The sequence below is a fragment of the Hippocampus comes genome, unplaced genomic scaffold (genome assembly GCF_001891065.2).
Source record: "Hippocampus comes isolate QL1 unplaced genomic scaffold, H_comes_QL1_v1.1 scaffold56, whole genome shotgun sequence".
NCBI classification, from domain to species: Eukaryota; Metazoa; Chordata; class Actinopteri; order Syngnathiformes; family Syngnathidae; genus Hippocampus; species Hippocampus comes.
In genome coordinates, this window is record NW_017842056.1 from 893,689 (window position 1) to 907,461 (window position 13,773).

Genomic DNA, 13,773 nt, shown 5'->3' on the forward strand with positions numbered 1-13,773 from the left:
TTTTTGATCCATTTATTTTTTGGAATAAACCTGGAGTACACAGCTGCTGATGTAATGTTCATTCTTAATGCATAGTTTTCAAACATTTACCCTTGAAACATTATACTTTTGAGTTTCAGAATTCTTGATTATCAATATCAGTCAAAATAGAAAAATGGGTTCCCATGATGAACGTTTACGGAACCCAACATCAGTTATTGTGGTTTCCCATTGGGTAATCCGACGGAACCGAAAAACGGTTACCATGAATTTCTGAAATCCTCAGGCCTGCTCCTGCATTATTTAAATTTTTGCAGCATTTGTTTATAATTGTATGTATATGTTGTTTGTGTTATCATATGCAATTGAATAAGTAGACCATTTCGGAATTTGAAATTTGGGACTCTCTCAATGCATAATGGGACTCATACTTTTCTGATCAGTGAGTCCCTTGGACTCGCTGCAGGTAAACTGTAAAATGATCACTGAGAGATTACCGCTTTTTCTGCAGTCAGTGATTGACTTCTATGCAAAGTCATTTCTCAACTTGTGTTCCGTGCCATGTCATGCCTGTTGAGTGTTGATTTACTTCATATTAAGAAACTACTGCACTAAAACATTAATTCATAAATGTATATCATATGATTTTATTTCTTTTTCTCAGTATAAATAACACGTACCCTGACTGTTCTACTCTTTGAATAAAATCACTTCATTCAAGCGTTAGGGAGTGCAAAGGGTTATGATGGAGGGGTGTTGCAAATCATGAACACCTGCCAAGTGGTATGATAGCATTGTTTTATACATGTCCTCGGCTAGGCCTCAATTTCAAAATCAGTCCTTGGTCCTTGGCCTTGGCCTTGGAGGCAAGTCCTTGGTCCTTGGCCTTGGCCTCGGAAAATTTTTCAAGTCCTTGGCCTTGGCCTTGCCTCGGAAAATTTTCCAAGTCCTTGGCCTTGGCCTTGGCCTCGGAGGCAAGTCCTTGGCCTTGGCCTTGGCCTCGGGTTGCCGGTCCTTGGACACATCCCTGACTCTCATACAATTCCGAAAGGACCCTAAATCCAAGCGATCAAAAATATAGTTTAAATAAAATCTCAATTATAAAAACGAGTGAAAGAAATCAGATTTCGGATTGAATAAGAAAAAAAAAAGAAGAACAAATAAAGAAATCGACACGTTGACAGGCAACGTTGACATGGAGCTCTTCCGACTGCACTGGAGTCAAAAAAACACGTCGTCCATTCATCTTGTCCTTCCATTGACAGCGCATCGCGTCACGTGTTTCATCTCGCACATCCCTCCGTTCATTATTTAGGCTTCGAAGAATCCCCCCCCCACTCCTCTACCCTCATGCCTTTTCCCCTCATCATACACACATTTGATTTGTAGTGCAACCTTGGGGGTGGGGGGGGGGGTGGACAAAAACAAAACAAACATGATGCAAACGCTTACCTTCATCTTTGAAGCCTCCCCCCGCGCCTGCTGGCGTTGCATGCAGATGCTCCCCCCCCTCGCCAGCCCTCCCGAGATATCCTCGCCAATGTTGTTGTGGCGCTGCGGTGCTGACTTGTGACGCGTTTGCGCCAAAGGAAGTCCGAGCTGCAAGACTGACGATGAGGAGGATGAGGATGCACTGAGCATGCGCACACGCGATCTCCCGGCCAGCCTTTTGAAAGAAGCAAAACACGCAGCGGGGGTCAAATATTCACATTGTGGTGGAAGTAAAAAAAAAAATCAAAATATAAAAAAGGAAAACGAGAACTATTGATTCAACTCCTTAAGTTCATTTCAGTCTGCGCTTTGGAACTTGCGTGAAAAAGTAAAAATGACTTAAAAAAAAACCTTAACTTTTACTAATTTCTCTTCAGTACGACAGTATGGCACTGTATTAATGTTTTGTATTTGAATAAAAACACGAATTACACAACGTATTGTAACAACACCCAAAGAGGATGACACATAGTGGAATGAAACAACCACTCAACGTTACTTTAGAATTGTGCGCTAGCTCAATGCTAACAAACTGTGCAAAAGACCATAGACGGACGAACAAAAAGCCCGGCGCTGCATTGTCAGAAGCCTTCAAGCAACAATTATTTGAACGTAAATGGTGGAGCAAACACTAACCGAGAGGTCCAAGTGAAGACGCAACTGATGGTCACTTCGTGAACGCCCACTGAGGCGCCCGTACGCGTTTGGCCAGACGACGTCTCGGAAAGTGATTCACGCTGCACTCGACTCCACTCGCTGCTGCGATGGGGATGCTGTTGCCAAGCAACCGGCGCCCGTGGCCTTTCATCCGCCGTTTATCTCCGAGGTGGGCTTCCGCGAATGCGATCGGAACCGTTCTCGCATGGTCCCAAATGTACCCAAGTGTGGAACTGCCAATGTGGAGGAAACATTTTTGACTGGAAAAGTTGTTCAAACGTACTTGCAGATACGGGATACAGTAATACGGGGGTTACCTTCCAAAGAGAACCCCTGATAAATGAAATCCCTGAAGCGGTCATCTTTATTTTTGACAAGTATTCCATATACAATACAACACCACGACAAAGAAAGACGACAGAGTGTGTATGTGAGAGAGAGAGAGAGAGAGAGAGAGAGAGAGAGAGAGAGAGAGAGAGAGAGAGAGAGAGAGAGAGATATGCAGGTGTCTTGTTAAGACTCATGTTGGGCTGACTTTATCTATCTGATCACAAATGTAGGTTCACCCGAATAAAGCCATGATTTAGGAGCTCAATAGTAAATGTCCATTTAGGAGTTTCCGTCAGAATCGAGGCCCAGGGCAGAACCAGCCCGCCACATCATTTGACGTGACCCGTAAAAGCAAAATCATGTGCTAAAAATCAGAAACTCTTTCCCAGTCATACACAAACGCAAAAACACGCTCACGCGCGCACACCCGCGGGGACACCGTCCCTCCCCTCTCGCAAACGCGACCGACCAACCCCAGTCAGGGGGATTGTGAGTCATTCCCATATCTTCCCGCAGGGGGCGACAGTGACCGCTACATCCCCCATCGAATGTGTTGTCAGTTTATTTTTCTGGATGCACTAAATATTTTAATGTTAGCGCGACGTCAAACCTTGACGTATTAATTCTCTCAAAACACACTTGGGCAAATCATGCCAAAAGAAACACGGACACGTTCTTGAATGAATTTATGAATAAACCTATTGGACATGGAACCATTTGCAGTTGAGCGAACACATGAGATCCTTACGACGGCGAGTGATTCTGCCCAGCGATTGGTCAAACGACGCCCTGTGAAGGAAACGGCTCAAGCTGTCAACAACCACCACCGACGACACCCTTCTAACCTTTTTTACAAACGCGCAAGTGTTCTTGAAACCTTGAACGTGACTGTCGGCGTGCCTTGAAATTACTGCGTTCTGTCAGGCTCGAACTTGCTCTTTCCATTCTGATTCTGCTTGATGGATTTGTGAGACAGCTGAGCAGCCTGGACAACACCCTGATGGATAAACAGCATCAGAAGTGAGGACGACGTGACCACAACAGAACATCCCGTACTCCTCCTCACCTTGAAGCTCCTCTTCCTCTTCTGGATGTTCCGCTCGGGCTGGAAGAGGATGACATAGACTTTGGGAATGTAGAGCATCCCGAGGGAAACGGATGCACTGAGAGTCATGGACACGGTCAAAGTCGCCGTCTGGATGAACATCTGCACGGAGGACACGGCGTTTAACGGGCTAGAATGGAATCCAGATTACAATGAGTCTCAAACTTTTTTTTTTTTTTTAAATCAAGAAACATCTTCTGAGGGTGGTATTCTCACGTCTCATGAGAACTCCACGCTCCGGAAATTAGGCCCACCCTCAGACTTCAGAGAACCACGCGCCTTTGACGGTCACGCACATATTTTTGCAGTTACATCTTTCTAATCCGCTTCTCCTCACAAGGGTCGCTGGGCGTGCTGGAGCCTATCCCAGCCGTCTTCGGGCAGTAGGCGGGGCACATCCTGAACTGATCGCCAGGGCACATGTAGCCAAATAACCACCGCTAAGATGCTCACAATCACACTGGGACAATTTTGAGTGTTCCATTAACTCCCCGTGCATGTTTTTGGAATATGGGAGGAAAGCAAAGTACCCGGAGAAAAGCCACGCAGGCACGTGGAGAACATGCAAACGACACACAGGAAGGCCGGAGCCGGAATCGAACCCTGCACCTCCTTCTGCACTGTGGGGCGGACGCGCTAACCATTTGATCACCGTGCCGCCCATATTACATTTGATAAAAATGATTTGATCTCACTTAATAGAGGTTATTTCATCATTATTTTTTGTGACATTTTCGTTTGACGTGGGCTTTGACATTTTTCGAATATAAAATATTTGAAAAATGGATGTGAAACACAAGACTAATATCAATATTCAGCAGCTCTAGACTAGACAGAAACAAGCTGCTTGGTTCCATAATTACAGCCTGCATCAGATTATAATTTTAATCTGTCCAATCCCAGCCGGTGTGCTTGGATGACTGCAACACTTCTCTCCAAAGACCATTAAAAGTCTGCTTTCCTGACCTCAGACTGAACGACAGCCACCCCCCCCCACCACTTCTAAAAACAAACAAAAAAAAAAACACTCACTAAAAGCTTCATGAATCCCAAACATCACAACGGATTTTGTTCTCCATGACTTCCATTTGGCCACTAGATGGCGACAGTGAACTTCACAACATCGGGACACTGTCGGTTGACTTTGGTTACCGTGCAGAGTGAAAGTGATTGTCTCTGTGTTCTGCACTGCATGCAGCTCTTTTGCTTTGACTTTTTTTCTCACCATGTGAGCAAGTAACGTGTCAGTTGAATTAAAAGCTTGAACTCATCGATTTGGCAAAGCAGTGTGTTTTTGAAAAACGGCACTCCAACGTCTGCACTCAAAGAACCTCGCCTCACGTCAAGATTTTCTCTTGCCGTCATTTATTCATGCAAAAATTATTTCAATCAGATGACTCAATTATTTGATTGGATAATCGATTCCAAAAATATGAAATAGAAGAAATTTAGGCTAGATTCTCAAGCGACACTGTAATAGCAAGTGACTTGGTGGTTAGCCCTCGGGCCCGAATGATTAATTGGCTGGCTGATTTAATCGGCGGATATTAACTTTTTCAAAATCAGCATGCAAGAAAAAAATAAAAGAAAAAATCGGCAGAATTTTATTGCAGTGAAGAGGTCCTGAGCTCGGGGTTGCGGTCCTGGTGTCGCATCCTTACCTTTTCGGTGGATTGGGCCGTCCCGAAGAAGATGGGCACAAAGGCCAGCCAGACGATGCAGGTGGTGTACATGGCGAAGCCGATGGGCTTCGCCTCGTTAAAAGTCTCCGGGACCCCGCGGCTTTTGACGGCGTACACGGTGCACGTCACCTAGCGACACAAATGCGGCGGGTCAGGCGGTCGCTTGCGCGCCGTGGGGCGGGGCTCGACTTCTTACCATGAGCACGATACTGTAGCCGAGGCAGCAGATGATCGACAGGTCGGACATGTCACACTTGAGAATTCCTCGGGCCAAGTCGGGGTTGGGGGGCCGGAGCTCCTCGTAGTCCACAATGGTGTGAGGCGGCACCACGGCGAACCACACAAACACGCCCAACACCTAACACACACGCGCGCACACACACAGACAAATCTTGAATCCCTGAAACAAGCAATCGATAATTCCATTGATCAACCAAACAACAACAAAAAAATGGCAAACCCATCTGGCAACTCATTTATCAAGTAACCAACCACCCAACCAGCAAATTGACTGACCATCCTACCAAATCAATCAAGGGACGAATCCAGCCGTTGGTCATAAGTGACGCATGGCGACAACAAGAGCAGCCCAGACAAAAGTTGTCAAAATTGGACTTTTTGCCGAATACCTGAACCTAGTGATGAACAAACGAAGCTTCATGAATCACTCGTGATAGTTTTTAACTCCTCCAGATGGCACTCTTGGTTTAAAGATGCAGTGAAATTTTAACACATTTCCATTGCACTAAACCAAGAACATCTTCTAGAGGAGTCAAAAAGTGCTTCATGAAGCTTCGTTTTCCCATCACTGCCTGAATCGACGGTATCCGTGACGCCGGGGGAGAAACAGGAAGTGGCGCTCTCACCTGGACCGAGACCAGGACGAAGGTAATGAGCAGCTGCGAGGTGGGGCTGATGAACTTGGGCGGCGTCACCGAGCGCTTGCCCTGTTCGAAGATGCGATAGATGCGATTGGTTTTGGTCAACATGGCCGAGTACGTGATGGCCATGCCCAGGCCCAGCAAGAGGCGCCGGAAGGCGCACACCACCACGCCGGGCTCGGCGATCATCAGGAACGTGATCAAGTAGATCAAAAAGATCCCTGAGGGAGGACACGGAGTCGCATCATGAAATCATACATTGGGATCGGCTTGAGTAAAGATGTTTTTTTTTGTTTGAATGGGACTCGGCTCATTTGATTTCATCTCCTTCAGCAGCACCGGTCTTGTAAGTACCAGTCGTGCGGGTGCACCGGTTTTTAGTGTACACTGGTATTCTGGTCCCACGGAAAACATATTTCATGAAACACAAATATTTCAAGTCACCTCTGAAACGTGTGACAGAGCCTCATTTAAGGCGCGGGACACTACGCCTATGTTTGGACTTCCTGAAGGGAGTGGTCCGCGCGTTTCCTGCAGCCTCTCGTCTGCAGTGAGTGTGAGTGAAAGCGTGTCAAGGTATGCATCAAACTATTGTAGAGCAACCGAGTGGGTCCCCTCGATCGCTGGGAACGGTGTGGTGTCCCGTTTGTAGATTAAACTGCAGTGGAAATGAAGATATGAGGATAGAAATGTCATGCGCATGCATGGTTGGCACAACTTTCTCCGCGTGCGCCCACGCAGCTTCGGGGGAACATCGGTCTTGAGTGTCAACCGGTCTAAATCGGGTACCTGTCCCGAGTGTGCACCAGTCTAGTGTTTGATCCGGATCTTTATACAGCTGCAGCAGATCTTGCTGATGAGATTATCATCCGAATCGGGTGTGGTGGAGCAGGGAGACGTAAACGAATAAAATCCAGGACAGAATTGCCCACCCCTTCCTTAGTGTGCCTGGAGTGCGGACCTGGTTTTAGCGTGTGCCAGTCTTTCACGTGTCACCAACCTGTCAGCAAAACGTAGCTGAGCTCCCGGCCAGAAGCTCTGACGATGGGCGTGTCGTTAAATCGGATGAAAGTGATGACGACCGTGCAGGTAGCCAGGATACCAAGCATGGAAAGGGAGGCGGGCACCAGGGCCCAGGGCGACTTCCACTCCAGTTTGATGATGGGCGTCGGACGACAGGCGGTCCTGTTGGGGACCGGCCGCATGTCCGCCGGGCACATCTCGCAGGTGAACTGGTCCACTTGGTACTGATAGCCGTCGCAGAGCTGGAGACATTTGGGCAGGGCACAGAGAGTCCTTTCAGGTGTCAGGAGTATTGATTTGTCTACCGACTTTTTACTTTGACTCGCTACATTTGAAAACGGACCTTGTGCTTTCTCAAAAACAGGGGGCTTACTTTTTCAATCTCTGTGGATATTTTAATGTGGGCTACCTTGCTTCATTCAAACGGGCAGACCGATGCTGTCACACTTAGAATATCACGGGTGTCGGATCAAAATCTCCAAAATCACAATTTGGTTAATTTCATCCATCCATCCATTCTCGACCGCATATTCGGGGGCGGGTTGCGGGGGTAACAGCTTTAGCAGGGAAACCCAGATTTCCCCATCTCCCCAACCACTTCTTCCAGCTCTTCCCGGGGGGGGATCCCGAGGGGTTCCGGGCCAGCCAGGTGACATCATCTCTCCAGCGTGTCATGGCTCGTCCCCGGGGCCTCCTGCCAGCGGCACGTGGCCGGAACACCTCACTAGGGAGGCGTCCAGGAGGCATCCAAATCAGATGCCCGAGCCACTTCATCTGGCTCCTCTCGACGTGAAGGAGAAGCGGCTCGACTAAGAGCCCCTCCCGGATGAGCGAGCTTTCTCGCCTTATCTCCAAGGGAGAGCCCGGACGCCCCGAGGAGTAAACTCATTTTTGGTCACTCGCATCAGGGATCGCATTCATGGGTGAGGGTGGGAATGTAGATGGGAGCGATAAAGCGAGAGCTTTGCCTTCACCGCATCAGACGGATACAAAGTTCGCAGGTTCATTCCAGGTTTTTACAAACGTATTTGATGACGCACTCCACACGTGTGGGTGTTATTTGTCCAAATGATTGACCAATCTGAAGCATTGGACATGGCTCGCTCTCTTTGACGATGCAATATTGATGGTTGAACAAGCACGATGATGTGGGGCTCTCCTGGAAAGTGAGAATTTTGGAGGTGCGAGGATTTGGCCCGACGCCGGCGACATGCGGGCAGAGCATTTACCTCACAGTGCCAACAACAGGGCACCCCCTTGACCATCTTCTTCCTCTCTCCTGGTTTACACGGTAAACTGCAAATGGAGTCTGGAAGTGACTTATCTCCCCCAGACCACTGCATCTCCTCCACCTGACACACACACACACACACACACACACACACACACACACACACACACACACACACACACACACACACACACACACACCCACTGACGTCTCACACAGGCGCACGGTACGCCACATCTAGTTTGGGAACGATCGGAGCCTTTACGTTGAGACGCAGGTTGTTGGTCCACTGGCCAATGACGTGGTAGCCGGGGTGACTGCGATTGGTCATCTGGAACTGGAAGATGTCATAACGGCCCGGAGCGTCTCCGTTCTCGTTGAACAAGACACTGGTGCCTGCACTTCCTGTTTTGACAAGACACCTTGTGACCACACTCAACTCCATTTTGCGCCGCAGGCGTGAATGGCGGGACCCCCGTGGACGTTGGGCGCACGTGTCTGTTGCATTTCACGTTGACGGGCGAACGGACGCGTTTCAGTGCGGGGCGGTAAGCTGACCGTTGAAGTTGACGTCTCGGATGTAGCTGAGCAAGGAGCGTCCCTCCACGGGGTCCATGGCGCCGCACACGCCGCCGTCAGATTGGTTGCCGCAGAGCCGTTGCTGCATGCTGTGCAGGGCATAGGCGACGGCGTACACGGCGTCAATCACAAACTGGACTTTGCCCTCCTGCTCGTACGGAGAGTCGTGGCCGATTTTCTCCTGGCCTGCGGGGGGATGGACACAAACAAACACATTGCAATTGGTACGACCAGTGCGTGATTAACGCAAATCGGTTTCCGACGGAAAGCCGCTTGACATCTATACTGGGACGCTCTTCGTCCTCGCCATTGGCACAACTTTGGAGCAGTCCACATTAAAAAATGCTGGGTTGAGCAATTTAGAATATGATCTCATTGCAACCGAGGCAAAGTTGTTTTTTTTGCCGTTTGTTTTCGACCCCAACTCCACCGGAAAAAGCTATTCTTGGAAGCACTGACACATCGTTGCAGCGGGCCAACTCGCATCAGGTTTACCGTCATGTTATACTCCACCTCCGATGAGATTTGAGTTCACCTGTGCATTTTTTCTTGTCGGGCTCCACTTCGACGCCGGGTCGGGTGAGTTTACAACGGAAGTCGTCTTCCCAGAACTCATTGAACCAAATGTTTCGGCGATTGTTCTCCAGTGAGCGAGACATGAAGTACTGGTCAAAGCCTGGAACACACACACGTTCTCTTGCCAGAGTGCACACATGACAGTATTCAACTCACTTGACAACACGCAACAGTTTCGAATGACACACACACACACACACACACACACACACACACACACACACACACACACACACACACACACACACAGACACACACACACACGTTTTTGCGACATGGTGGGGACTTGGTGTGTGAGGGATTTGCCCCATGGGAACAAAATTTCAAACGTGCAGTCAAATTGAAGTCCCCACGCGGTAGCAAAAACAAGAAAACGCAGTGTGTGTGTGTTCTTACGGTCTATGGACGCTCGTTTAGGGAGGATGGTGACGGCCCCCTCGGCAACGTCCTCCAGCTCCATGACGGGCGAGCTCTTGGCCCCCCAGCTGTCAGAGCCCACAAACAGGAAGTGGCCAGTCAGGTTGGCACGCTTGGCTGCCTCCAGGACCTGTCTGTCACAAGCGAAGGGGCCGGATTATGGTTGGTCGCCCAGAGGACGGGACCAATTTGGCAGCGAGCGTTTACTTGATGTCATCCTCGTTGGCAAAGATGATGATCCCCCTGGCGTTGCTGGTCTCCATCAAACGATTGACGATCTTGTCAAACTCACCGTCTGTTGGCTCACGGGGAATCTTCACCGACTGGGCGATACACACGCCACCTGAGACAGATGCGTCAATGCCGCGGCTATTACATTGTCATAACAAGAATCGTGGCTATTACATAGTAATAACGTGACAGAATCGGGCCTATTACATTGTAATAACACAATCATCAGTTTACATAAATCTATGTCATTCGAAAGACAGATGATTATCTGATTTGTGTCTGTGAATGGACAAGCAGCATCACTCTTGAAAGGGGCCGGTACGCCTCAAAGAAAATAGCCATCTGACCGGCCTCTCTTGAGATCTGCACGAAGGCGTCCACTCCGCTCTCGCCGTAGTTTCCCTCGGAGGCCAAGGTGGACACGTAGTTCCAGCCCAGAGCTTTGACGATGTCCAACATGGCCTGCGCCTGGTACGAGTCCGGCGGGACCACCCGGGAGAAGAAGTCGTAGCGGTTGTTGTCGCTCAATTCCGGAGCGGTCGATGCGTAGCTCACCTGAGGGATCTGAGCGACCGGCAGAGCGCGTCAGCGACCGATCCAGATTGGAAAGAAAGATGCGTGCGTGGAGGGGAATGCCAAGACACATGTGGACATTCTGGGTGTGAACGCATAGCCAAACGTTGCATTGGGGATGTGAATGGACAGACATGTTTACGTTCCGTGTGTGAATGGATAGACGGTGTCCGGACAAAGACAAGGACAAACGGCAGTCAAAGGGATTACGGTCGTTGTGCAACAGCCCAAATGTGTGCCGCGCTTCAATCAAGGGAGTAACAATCACATTAGGACGCATTGTGTGCGTTGGCAGATTAACATTTCACGTAAGCGAAATGAGATGAGCGGAAGGTTACCATGGTGACCGCGTTAGCGTGTTCATGTTAGTCTGCTCATCACTCGTGGATTATTTCCTGTGACGGCCATCTTTCAAGTTGGTTCTGATTGGATGTTCTGTCTCAGCCCCGCCTACTGCACTGCTGTTGGACCTCCTCCCTACCCCCACTCCTGCCCTCATGCCCTCGCACACGCATGCAGTTAAGAACATTAAAAGCAGCAGTGAAGCAGACACTAATTGCTTCAAAATTAATCCGGCATGCGTAGTCTGTGGTTTTCCGGGGGAGGAAAAAGAAAATTTAAAAATTAAGGCATTCTGATAACCAGCATGTATGAATTAATCAGTCGCTAACTAATCGATCATCAAATTAACTGAAAAGTACTGTGATAATCGATTCATCGTTAAGTCATTGTTCATCTTAAAATTGGCCAAATGGATTGATTTGAGCTGCTCAGAAGGTTTGACATCCACTCATGATCTTTTGTGTTGAAACAAAATCCGACTTTGGAGAACAATGAACAACATTTCTGCCACAGAGCAAACCAGAAATTCCATCATGATCAATTCATGGAAAAAAAATAATCCTTTAATCTGTGACATTAAAAAAAACGGGCTGGACAACACATTTTTGGACTCGATCTTTTCATGCATGTAAACTTTTCGAGATGAATTTTTTTCACGTCGATTCTGAATTTGCCTCAATGCACATCAGGTTTGGTCGCCATAAAAAGATAATATGTAAAGTAGTCCTATATTTATGAACTAAGGGTTAGGTTCACCGACAGGTGGATTTTTTTTTTTCCCTGAAATTTTATCCCAATAAATTTCAACACGTGGTAAAATGTGCATGGCGCAATCTAAAAAACAATAATCCAAACAAAAACCTGTTGCAGTCGACAAAAAATTGACTTTTCTTTTTAAACCGGCATGAAAAGCACATTTCATGACGCATAAAGCCATCACGGATTATAATTTGCTGTTGTTGACCGACCATTCGACGAATCGAAGAAATAATCTAGATGGTGATCGATTCTAATATTTGATCGGGGACAGCCCACGTCGACAGCTGGGATAAGTAGAGGACAACAAAACCCCCCCCCCCAAAAATCAGGGCGGCGGGGCGGATTACCTCAAAGAGCCGCAGGATGTTGGCCACCATGATGGAGACGGAGCTCGCCGAGGCGCCGATCACCGCCACCACGCGCTCGGGCTTCCGGATGAGGGGCGGCCGTCCGTCGGAGCAGCGGATGTCGGACGTGTCCTTCTGGATGAGCGCCTGCACGAAAGTCAGCGACTGCTCCAGGGCGTACGTGTCCCGGGAGCACGTGTCCAGGATGCGAGCGCCCAGCGTGACGTTGGGCAGCAGCGCCGGGTCACCGTTGATGCGGTCCAGCGCGTACAACATGGCCTCCATGCGGTGGATGCCCTTCTCCTTCTTCAGCTCGCCGCAGGGCAGGCCGTGGGGTCCGCGGGCGTGGATGGGGAACAGGCCGCCCAGGGTGATGTCGCCCGGGATCTTGATGGAGTGGGGGTGAAAATGCTGGTGGGAGGCCCACGCCCGCACCGAGAGGTCCAGGAGGAGGAGGACGACCGATGATGTCATTCTGATTCTGCGAGCCGCACTTGATTTCTCTTCATCCTGCCGCTGTGTGCTGCCTGAGACCAATCAATACACGAGCCAATCAATCCCAGACTTGAAAGAAAATCGCCCATGCCCCCTCCCCCTCCTCCTTTTGTTGCGGGTTTGGACAGTTTGTCTTGATTTTGTTCTGCCTCTTGTTTATTTTAGGTGTCATTCCACTGTTGACCACTACATGGTGCCACACCATTTTGTTTGACTCCAAATTGAAAAGAAGAGGGAAGTTTTTCAGCTCAGCCCACGGACGTATATAATAACCTGGACTGCTCATGCCACCTTGCTCACCGGCGGCCATCTTACGTTTCCACCGTCTAAGCTCGCCTGACTTAAAAACAGTGAATTCTCCGCGGCAGGAAGGTGGAAGTTGGACTTTTCGGACCCCTGGGAGGTCCTCGTTGTCAATGAGATCGTCACTCGAGAATGGCAACCCCATTGAGAGTAGAGACCGAGGCCATGAAGGGCAAAGCATATCATTCCATTATTTGAGATAACTTCATGTCACACATCATGATTTAGACAGTCGAACCTCGTTTCAACGTTTTCACCCCTTAAACGTTCACATTTCAAACTTTTGATTTCACATCATTCATTTTCCATTTGCCGATTTTGTTTCCAACGAACATATATTTAGAACGTCAACTTCATGATGACGACCAGATTTTCCCCAGAAAATAATGGAAAGGCCTTCGCTACAATGAACCGTGGGACGCTAACTGCGGCCGCGACCTTGCTTAGGAATAAGATATACGGTGCGGGATTTCTCTCCGTTAATTGACTGCTGCGTTGTTGTACTTCCGGAGGCACGGCGCGGTCCTGAGCACGTGCTCCCAAAACACGTCCGCTAAACGGAAGCAAATCTCGCTGTCCTCAAAAGGTTGAAATTGTCTCTCGCTTTGGAAAGGGAGACTCTCCCAGACTGCGAACTGCATCCAAAAGGCATTTGATTGCCACAATGCGGTGGCAAAGCATGACCTGAAGCTCCTCCCCTCAGTTCCTTGCCGCCAACATGCCATGTCTCAACTTCCACAAATCCATTTTTCATCCACTTGCCTGTCAAAAT

At 48.8% G+C, this 13,773-nt stretch overlaps 2 protein-coding genes across 2 annotated transcripts in view; both read right to left on the reverse strand.

The window, feature by feature from the left end:
* amigo1 (adhesion molecule with Ig-like domain 1) overlaps positions 1–1,636 on the reverse strand; it is a 5,561-nt gene extending 3,925 nt beyond the window's left edge. Inside the window, exon 1 of the mRNA XM_019860731.1 lies at positions 1,432–1,636. The gene's annotated coding sequence lies outside the window, so the exon portion shown is untranslated. The remainder of the gene's footprint in view (positions 1–1,431) is intronic.
* Positions 1,637–2,635: 999 nt separating this feature from the next.
* LOC109510397 (metabotropic glutamate receptor 6-like) lies at positions 2,636–12,775 on the reverse strand. The gene is made up of 15 exons (XM_019860688.1): positions 12,204–12,775; positions 10,530–10,746; positions 10,159–10,294; positions 9,931–10,085; positions 9,494–9,634; positions 8,938–9,144; positions 8,645–8,784; positions 8,378–8,500; positions 7,126–7,390; positions 6,111–6,346; positions 5,441–5,602; positions 5,224–5,373; positions 3,524–3,664; positions 3,335–3,454; positions 2,636–3,246 (listed from the first exon to the last, which is right to left on the reverse strand). Exons 1-14 carry the CDS (start codon positions 12,675–12,677, stop codon positions 3,365–3,367), a joined length of 2,637 nt encoding a protein of 878 aa, XP_019716247.1. The 5' UTR covers positions 12,678–12,775; the 3' UTR covers positions 2,636–3,246; positions 3,335–3,364.
* Positions 12,776–13,773: the final 998 nt, after the last annotated feature.